Genomic DNA, 10,283 nt, shown 5'->3' with positions numbered 1-10,283 from the left:
TCAATGTCATTGGCTGTTTCCATAGTATCAAATAATGACTTTCAACAGCTGCTGTCTACACAGCTTGGAATCTACCGTGTATATAACCAATATGACCCTTTTATTTAAGAAACTGAGCATTTTCTCTTCTCAGCTCTCTGAGACTAGAGACTATCTGCCAGAAGGCCCTAACAACCCTTTTTGCTTGACTAGTAATAGTGAAATCAAATCAGCCAAAAAAACACAAAGAAGAAATTCAAATAAAATCAAACACTCTTCTCTGTGTACGGTATTACACACACCTCACAAAACCTGAGAGAAACATCTGGTCCCAATGCATTATCACCCAAAAGTGTCCTGTTTATGCAAAGCATCTGCTAGATTACAACCTATTCACCCAGGAACTCCAGTTTAACTCATCCAATAGCTTCATCAATGTTTGAAGATATCCCCCTAGTGGTTTTGGGGCTGTGGTTGGCCCTGTCTGTGGGTATCATTGGACGGGGCCACAGTGACTCCCGACCCCTCCTGTCTCAGCCTCCAGTAATTATGCTGCAATAGTTTGTGTCGGGGGGCTAGGGTCAGTCTGTTATATCTGGAGTATTTCTCCTGTCTTATCCGGTGTCCTGTGTGAATTCAAGTATGCGTCCTCAATTTTCTCTCTCTCTTTTTTCTCTCTCTTCTCTCTTCTTTCTCTCTTTTCTTTATCTCTTTTCTTTATTTCTCTCTCTCTTTCTCTCTTCTCTCAGAGAACCTGAGCCCTAGGACCATGCCTCAGGACTACCTGGCCTGATTACTCCTTGCTGTCCCCAGTCCACCTGGTCGTGTTGCTGCTCCAGTTTCAACAGTTCTGCCTGCAACTATGGAACCCTGACCTGTTCACCGGACGTGCTACCCTGCTGTTTTCGACTCTCTACCGCACCCGCTGTCTCTAACTCTGAATGATCGGCTATTACTCCTGAGGTGCTGACCTGTTGCACCCTCTACAACCACTGTGATCATTATTATTTGACCCTGCTGGTCATCTATGAACGTTTGAACATCTTGGCCATGTTCTGTTATAATCTCCACCCGGCACAGCCATAAGAGGCCTGGCCACCCCTCAGAGCCTGGTTCCTCTCTAGGTTTCTTCCTAGGTTTTCTGCCTTTCTAGGGAGTTTTTCATAGCCACCGTGCTTCTACATCTGCATTGCTTGCTGTTTGGGGTTTTAGGCTGGATTTCTGTACAGCACTTTGTGACATCGGCTGATGTAAAAACGGCTTTTTGAATACATTTGATTGATTGATTGTAATCCCGAGATCTAATATGTTTTTTGTTAAGTTCAGAGGCACATTTTATTTGAAACCCACTAAGATTTTTGTGTCAGGCCAGTGAACTAATGTTACTTTCAATTATTGTATAACATATATAGTGTGCTGTAGGCGTACCTATTGTATGACCAATGGAATAAAGGTAGATTCAGTGGGATAGGAATGCATGACTACCCCTCTTGGACCTGTGGGACCTTTGCCAGTGAAGGCCAACAATGAAGATCAGAAGATCAATCGTGTTCACGGCAAGGACATACACAGATGCAGATGCTCAAACACTACCCAACTGTGACTCAGCGCAACAGAGGTCAGACACATTTTTTCTACAAGGGCGACCCAGTGTTGATTTATGGTTGGCCCTAAAACGACACAGTAGGGTAAGGTAAATGCACAGTAGGTGCTGTGGTCTAAGGCTACAGGCCATAGGTTAAACTAACCTCCACAAAGGACGCCACACTCGGATAAGGCCCCATAATAACGTTATATAGAGCGACGCCAGTGTAAATGCATTCAACTACATGATTCCACACATTGACGTGAAGTGATTAGTAACAACAACCCCATTGGGTGTTCATACAACTGGAAGTTTGAGTTAATTCAGGTCATGTCAAAATGTATAACTATAAAAAGTGTTCATTATAGCAATACATCTAAATACCAGTCATTAGAGTTAATAGGATTATAATCAACAATGCTATATTCATTTCAGAATCAATTCGATCAAGGTGTAGGACAATAGGCAATTTACAGTATTAATAAAATCAGATGGTCATAGGGATGATGATGACAATTATTATGATGATAGTAATGATGATGCTAGTGATGATGATGTATTTCTAGGGATGGTCACAGTGGGGCTAGTTATTCAGCCTTGGTCTGACCAGCCAGCAGGTGGCGCTGTGGCCGTGGCTGCCATTCTAGGAGGAGCTCCATCCTGGGGCTCCATTGGCCCCTCTCCACCCCCCTCCTCCTCCCCTCTTTCCCCCACCAGAGGAGGCTGTCTGTGGGCCAGGGAGTGGGAATGCCTGGACCTGTGGTGCCTGCGGTGAGGGTGGAGGAACAGCGCTGGGTCAGGCATGGCGGTGGGCTCTGCGGGGCCCATCACCTTCTCCTGGGGGACACACTCCCTGGCCCTCTCTGCCCGGAGCTGGTGCCCTGATGTGGCCCTGCTGCCCCTGCGTTTAGGCTTTACCACAGGGGAGGCTATGGCGGAGCTGGCGTTGGAGGCATTGGAGAAACCGGAGGGTGACTGAGGAGAAAACGGAGAAAAGGTGGCGGTGTCCCACTCGGCTACTTGGCTGTACTGGAGCCCAGGGGGTTTCCCATGATGATCCCTATTCTCCCGGTTCTCCCTGATGGCCTGCTGCTTCTGCTGCAGTCTCTGGTGGTGCAGTTTCTGACGGGCGGCGTGCAGCTGGAAGGAGAGGTAGGCTGCCGCCTCGGTCTGCCTCTGCAGCTCTGTGTTGAGCACCGTGGAGCGGTGGCTGCGGCTCTTCAGCTCGTCCAGGAAGCGGCGCTCCTTGTCCTTGAGGTTGGCCCGCAGCACACCTACCAGCGCCCCCTTGTGAGTCAGCTCTTTACGCAGCTCTCCCAGGGTGCACTGCTGCTCGGCCAGGCGATCTTCGACCTCCAGACAGCGGGCCTCCAGCTGCTCTTCCTCTTCCGCCAGGTCTGAGGACAGACACACAAACACATAAACAGATAAGCACACACAAGTCAAATCATCAGAGATTCACTGACAGATGACTAACATACAGACAGAAAAACAAGCCCCAAATGCAGCTGCCAGGATTTACATTAAGGGCTGTGTGTACTTGGCATCAATTACCCATGCTGACATATTGCCCACACATAGCACTCCTAACCCCATCCCCCAACGCCCTGTTCATCTGGACATAGGACCAGAGAACAGAGCATAGAGCACATACAGAGAAATAACACACAGCCTGGATATGATCCAGTCAGTCAAATGGATATGAAATTAAGTAATGTGACCAGCGCTTGCTGCTTTCAATCACCAATTTACCCTCAACGCACATTTGTGGATAATCTGGCAGATAGGAAATGGTATGTGGGTTTAGGGATTGCCTGGACAAAGGCAGAAGACTGAGCACATATGTGCAAAGGATTACAGAGCCATTGAGGAAATCCCTGCCAGTAGCCACCACCCAATCCCTACCAACCACGGCATGGCCACTGGCAGGGTGTGCCATCTGCTGCCACTTACCCACTATAGAGAGAGATTGAAGATAGCAGACTGGCAGACTGCTCACGTGCAGTGGTGGTGTGATGGGAGGGGAAGGAAGGTGATTGTTTTGGTGGGTTGGTGGCTGATATTTCATTCAATCATGTAACGTACTGATAGCCCCCTCAACCCAATAATAACTTGTTTCCCAGTGGACAAAATTGGCTGCACTGATATCATCATTGGGGCGGCGGGGTAGCCTAGTGGTTAGAGCGTTGGGCTAGTAACCGAAAGGAAGCAATTTTGAATCCCCGAGCTGATCTGTCGTTCTGCCCCTGAACAAGGCAGTTAACCCACTGTTCCTAGGCTGTCATTGAAAATAAGAATTTGTTCTTAACTGACTTGCCTGGTTAAATAAAGGTAAAATGACACTAGGAATTGGCAGTGATAACATCATTGCATCCAGTTTTAACCGCCAGTTTAAAATCATTGTACAACATTTGCTGTGCTTTTTGGTCAAACCTACGGTTCTCCATCACATTGAAATCCCTCTAGTAGGAAAAAAGCCTTAGTCAGACCTAACCGTAGCTGTACTGTAGCTGTGGCTTTGGGCTCAGACAGCTGTGCAAAGGGAGAGGAATTACACCACAGCCTCTGGTACGCTGGTTGACCCAAGAATTAGGTCAAAGAAGACGGATGGGATGGAAGAATCCCCCAAAAAGAAGAGCAAAAGGAGCTGTGATTAGTTGAAACTTTGATATGAAATCATTGTAAAATGGTCAGTAGAGATATTCGTTAGGCCTATATTAGGATTGCTGCATTACGTTTAGAATAGAGGAACCTGATATCCATATAAGTAGCCCTTCCTCTATCTGCTTTCTCACCCTCCTCTCTTTCTCTTGTTCTTCTCTCCTCTCATCCCTCTTAATCCCTCTCTCTGTACCAGTCTCTCTCATTCCATACCTCTTTCTCCATCCCTCTATCTTAATTCTTCTTCCGATCCCAATCACTATTTTACAGATTTTTCTTTCTCCATCTCTGTTTCTCCCCTCCCTCCCTTCATGTCTCTTTCCCTCCCCCTCTCTCTGGGTAACCCCAGCTCTCTCTCTCCTGGGTGTAGTTCTCCCTGGTCTCTGTCTAACTGTCGCCCACTAGACCAGGGTAGTGAGGTCATGCTCCAAATATAGAAAATGCTATGTAATCTAATCTCCATTTCTCCATCCTTTTCCCCTCCCCCCTTTCTATCTCTCTCTCGCGCTCCCTCTCTCTCTCACTCCCTCTTTAGCACTTTATCTAACTCTCTCTCTTTCTCTCCCCTCCCTCTCTCTCGCTCTCTCTCTCTCACTCCCTCTTTACCACTTTCTCTATTTCTCTCTTTCTCTTACAGTCCCTCTAACAGTTTCTTGTGCCCCCCTAACTGTACCATCCTCCCTTCCTCCCTTGTCCCTCCACCTCTCTGTCTCAGCAAACAGACTGTAATTGGATCCCTCCACCAGGGCACAGAGGAACATGAGAGGGGAGTAAAAATGGATGGATCAATTTGCGAGGATGGAGGAGTGGGGGCTTTGGCGGAGTGATAGAGCAAGGGATGGACTGCTCTGGAAAAAGAGGGGGGTCCTGATGAGTTCTAATGGGCTGCAGATGGGCATGACCCCCTCATCTCCTCCTTTCTTTCTCTTTCTCTCCACCACCCTTCCCTCCCATCCCCTCTGTCTCTGTAATTATCTAAACTAAGATATTAGCATAATATCCATCTTGTATCTAGACATTCTAATTCAACAAACAACCTATTAAGGGAATATTAAGTTGCATACACAGCCTTTTGCCTGATGGTTCATATTCATGAACTTGAACTCTGCTGCCAATCTACCCAATTCCCACCATCCTATATTTTTTCCAGGTAATAGCAGATCAAGCCATAAAAAGTGCATCCCCTATATGATGATGTGTTATGGAATATGGTCTTTTTGGGTGAGGGGGAGAGGGAGAGGGGAGAAGGGAGAGATTGTTTGGGGAGGTCGATCACAGGGATGTCCCTTGGGGGATGGGTAAAGTGAGGGATACTGCCATGAGGGTGAGATGGGGAGTTGGGGTGATGAGCCAAAGAGGACAAACAGTCAGTGTCAAAAAGCGAAACTTGCAGAGAGAGGGGGGAGAGAGAGAAAGAAAGAGAGACACAGAACTTACCCAGTTCACTCTTGCCTGGAGGCTTCACATTCAGCTCAGATGTCAACTCTGAGAAAACAGAGACAAGAAATGAGACATCAGTGAGACAGAGACATGAATGAGTAATGTGTGAGACAGAAATGAGTAATGTGAGTAAGTCTAGGATACAAATAGGAATTAAAAAATATAAAAGAAAGGAATGCGGGCATGTGTCTCATTGAAAGACTAAATGCTAAAACTGATCGAAACTAGGGATTCATATTTTCCCACAAATCGACAAAGTTTCAATACCAGGAATAATTCATATTTAACCTGAGAGTCTCAGGGAAATACAGCAAAAATCGGAAGTGCCAATCATAGCCGCGGGAAGTACGGGTGCTGAGGGTGCTGCAGCATCCCCTGATAAATCACCCCAAAAATTCAAAAGATAAATCACCCCAAAAATACAAAACTGTTGTTCACTAGGTCTTTATTACTCCTGTATGAGTGGAGCAAAATACTCTTCAACAGAATATTTCCTCAGCACTCATATGGGCAGTAAGTAGGCTAGGCTATGAGTCAGCGCAGAGAAGCAGGGGAAATGTTATTGCGGTATTTTGACATGCATAGGCAAGAGACGTGCTTTGATAATGCAACCTATGGATTACAGAATAAAGTTAGGGATTTTCATGCAAGACAGGAGTCAGGATTTTAGGTTTCACTAGGATTGGGACTGGATAGGAAAATAGCCTAGGCTCTAGAACAGGAGAAGATAGAATTGTCCTCATGCCTCCCCGAATTGTTAACAGACTTCATGTCTGTGACAGAGATGCCTATGTAGTGAATTGTGTATAAGCCTATCAAATTTGTGACTGTCTGAAGATTCACAATGACAGCTAAAAGAGGCACACGTTATTTTGTGGTCTATAGGCTTACAGTAGGGGTTTCCTGTAGGGTTTAACTGCATTCGGGTCGCGTGTGCAGTCCGGCAGTGTCAATTATGCGTGCACTGAATTTATGGCGACTTTGTGTGAAGTCAATGCGCTAGACTAAATGCTTCATGTGACAACTTGTTTGGATAATCTGCTGTTTTATTTTTTGCTGATCTGACACTGCGCATGTGTAGGGCCTGCATTAGTGCTAACATTGGGGGGAAATTGTGTAATTTCTCGTGTCTTTCATTGAATTGTTTCAGGAAATGTGAATAGTGTTCTCAGGACAGTCCCGGGATCCCTGTTACCCATGTTCATCTCTACTTGTAATTGTAGTGCTATTGAAGTGTTGCATTCCAATATATTTCTTTGCGTCTAGTCTGTCAAGTAACTTGATTGCAGACAGTTCAAACAGACATGATAAGGGCCTTGTGTAGACTGGACATACAGTAATCACATTGAGTTAAACTGATTCTGTTTATCTGGGTGGACTCTAAGCACCTCTCCAGTCAGACAGACGCCATGCTTGGGTTGCCCTCAAGGACAAAGACTAAAATATACTGTGCAGTATTTATTTTCTTTCCTTGCCCATGCCCTCTCACTCACATGAATAGACACTTTACCTCCCAAAATAAGCACAGTAAATCCTTTAACCTATCACCCTCCTTTGCCTGCTCAGGAAATCCCATCAACCTCCAGATAGACAGACAGATAGACAGACAGACAGACAGACAGACAGACAGACAGACAGACAGACAGACAGACAGACAGACAGACAGACAGACAGACAGACAGACAGACAGACAGACAGACAGACAGACAGACAGACAGACAGACAGACAGACAGACAGAAAGAAAGAAAGAAAGAAAGAAAGAAAGAAAGAAAGAAAGAAAGAAAGAAAGAAAGAAAGAAAGAAAGAAAGAAAGAAAGAAAGAAAGAAAGGATGAAAGAGAAAGAGGAGGATGATAATAGATGAACCACAGCAGAGAGGATGAATCCAGAGGAGGAATCAGACCCCCTGACTGCCAGGAACAGGAAGATATTGACCTGTGGTTCCCTTTCATGGAAACCCTGGCTGTAGTGGGGGGAGGATTCACTGAGGTAAACCTGCTCTGTTAAAGTTAATAGTCACAAGAAACTATTGCGCTGAGAGACTAGTACAGAAGGCTACACTGAGTTTGTATCTAAGATTTGATGGCTATAGCATCTTTGCTGTGTATAGGCCTAGTCTGTCAGTCAAACCATAACACCATGTGGTGATGCCCTTTAACTCAACAGTAGGAGAGCCGAGTGCAGAGAAGAGATGCATCGATAGGGATGCTTCATGGCCTTCTTGGCTACATCTTGTTCTGCAGTGAGGGCTCCCTCTGCTTGGCTTGCAGTAACACTGCTGTTGTAAAGAGGGTCACAGTCTACTCCACTAGTCTAATTTCATCTGACCATCACTTCTCTCTCTCTCTCTTCGCTGCTGACGTGTCAAGTGGACAGAGCTTAGCCCCCTTCATATTGGTTATGACATCTGTCTATAGATTATGTATGATGTGTGTGCTTGTGTGTGTGTGTGTGAGAGAGAGAGAGAGAGAGAGAGCGAGAGAGAGAGAGAGAGAGAGAGAGAGAGAGAGTGTATTAATTCTATAATGGATTCTGTCCTGCATCGCTTGCCACAAAGCCTGATTAAATACATACCACACCATACATTAGTCACTGACAGGAAATTATGTAATTTTGTGTGTGTGTGTGTGTGTGTGTGTGTGTGTGTGTGTGTGTGTGTGTGTGTGTGTGTGTGTGTGTGTGTGTGTGTGTGTGTGTGTGTGATGTATAGACTCACCGGTGCATCGTTTCTGCAAGGACAGGATCTCCAGGTGTAGGCCATGCAGTAGGGTGAGATGTTCCTGTCTGAGAAACACTGTACTCCTCTCAACACTCTTCATCTGCATGTCCAAGGTGGAGCCTGTAGGTTCCATGATGACACACCTGTCCTGCACCCTGCACAGAGAGCGGGGTCAGAGGGTGTTAAGTAAGCAATAAGGCACTAGGAGGTGTGGTATATGGCCAATATACCACAGCTAAGGTCTGTTCTTACGCACGTTGCGAGCCCTGAATGCTGATTGGCTGACATCCGTGGTATATCAGACTGTATACCACGGGTATGACAAACCATTTATTTTTACTGTTCTAATTACGTTGGTAACCTGTTTATAATAGCAGTAAGGCACCTCGGGGGTTTGTGGTATATGGCCAATATACCATGACTAAGGGCTGTATCCAGGCACTCTGCGTTGCGCATAAGAACAGCACTTAGCCGTGGTATATTGGCCATATATATATACCACTTAGAGCCTTATTATACCTGCATGTGTATAAGTGTCACTTTTCTGCTACTAATGATGAACAATAATAAAAGGATTACAAGTGTGTGTGTGTGTGTGTGTGTGTGTGTGTGTGTGTGTGTGTGTGTGTGTGTGTGTGTGTGTGTGTGTGTGTGTGTGTGTGTGTGTGTGTGTGTGTGTGTAATGATGCATTTGCAGTATCTTTCCCCCTTCTTTTTTGAACTTGACTGTAGGTTAATTATTTAATGTTACTTTACAATGCAGTTTAGAATACCACCTGGCATACATTTTCATGAAGCATTACAAGAGAAACACCGAAGTCTTCATATATTCTAAGATAAATAAAAACCCACATTGATTGATGATGGTGATGTCAGGCAAGATAACGTGTGTATGAGTTCACCATTGAGGTCATGCAGTAAAAGGTTCATTGATCACCCAATAGAGAGATGGGAGAAACCAACGCAATATGCTTGGTAGGTTACAGTATGTTGACAATCCTAATACCAGTATAATTCCATTTTACAGTAGATTACATGCCTACAATACACTCAATAGATGTGGAAATGTTATGAAAATGATCCATGCTTACCGTGCTATTTTAGATAATTTTGAACGGAGTCCCACAGAATTACTATTTGAAATTCATAAGATCTATAAACAAGTCCTTCGATCCATACATGATTGTTTTCCAGGAATGTTCCAAAACCATTTATGCTATTCGTCCAATAATTGAGCTCAATTCAACATTATCTGCGGGCGACAACGTTGTATCAAGAACGAAAGACGACGAATCTATCAATGATAGCCTGTATGCAGAAAAAAATGCAGATCAGCGACGCATCGCACAACGGTCCTGGGAGGCTACAACAGGATAAATATCCATTCCTTACTGCCGCACCATCTCGCTACGTCAGTCAAAGTTATTGCAAAAAAATACTCATAACAAGGTCACCATAAGCAAGTAGATTGTAGCCTACATCTGTGTAACGTATTGAAACGGAGCGCGATACATTTCGACAGGCGCAGCATCCCTCTCCTCCCTCGTCCGTTGGGTTGCGCTGGTTGAGCTGGTACTGTAGGCTACTGTCGTATGAGGAAAACAAGACATCGTGACCGGAACACGCGAGATGATCGTACGACTAGAGTGCAGCTTATTGTAAGAAGTGGCCGTACCCAATATCGACGTTTTGCCAGGATCGATATAGCAGTAGTCCGAAGGCAGAAACAGGACAGGAGAGCCTTTATTATGCATATTAAAATGACTGTACTTTTGGTCAGACAAATGTTGGGGTGGCACCAAAGCCTGTTTATTCCAGCCAGGCCTCTTATGATATCAAATGGGCTACTTTGAGAAAATGCACGGCAAATAACTGACTCAATTTCAGGACAATGGATAG

General features: G+C 45.2%; 1 protein-coding gene across 1 annotated transcript; it reads right to left on the bottom strand.

The window, feature by feature from the left end:
• Nucleotides 1–1,295: 1,295 nt before the first annotated feature.
• LOC106612838 (uncharacterized) lies at nucleotides 1,296–10,070 on the bottom strand. Its single transcript, XM_014214411.2, has 4 exons — nucleotides 9,476–10,070; nucleotides 8,382–8,539; nucleotides 5,663–5,710; nucleotides 1,296–2,961 (listed from the first exon to the last, which is right to left on the bottom strand). The coding sequence occupies exons 2-4, from the start codon at nucleotides 8,515–8,517 to the stop codon at nucleotides 2,156–2,158; spliced, it is 990 nt and encodes a 329-aa protein (XP_014069886.1). The 5' UTR covers nucleotides 8,518–8,539; nucleotides 9,476–10,070; the 3' UTR covers nucleotides 1,296–2,155.
• Between the last annotated feature and the right edge of the window lie 213 nt (nucleotides 10,071–10,283).

This window comes from Salmo salar, chromosome ssa09 (assembly GCF_905237065.1).
Source record: "Salmo salar chromosome ssa09, Ssal_v3.1, whole genome shotgun sequence".
In the NCBI taxonomy this organism is placed as follows: domain Eukaryota; kingdom Metazoa; phylum Chordata; class Actinopteri; order Salmoniformes; family Salmonidae; genus Salmo; species Salmo salar.
This window is presented reverse-complemented; position numbering and strand designations above follow the sequence as displayed.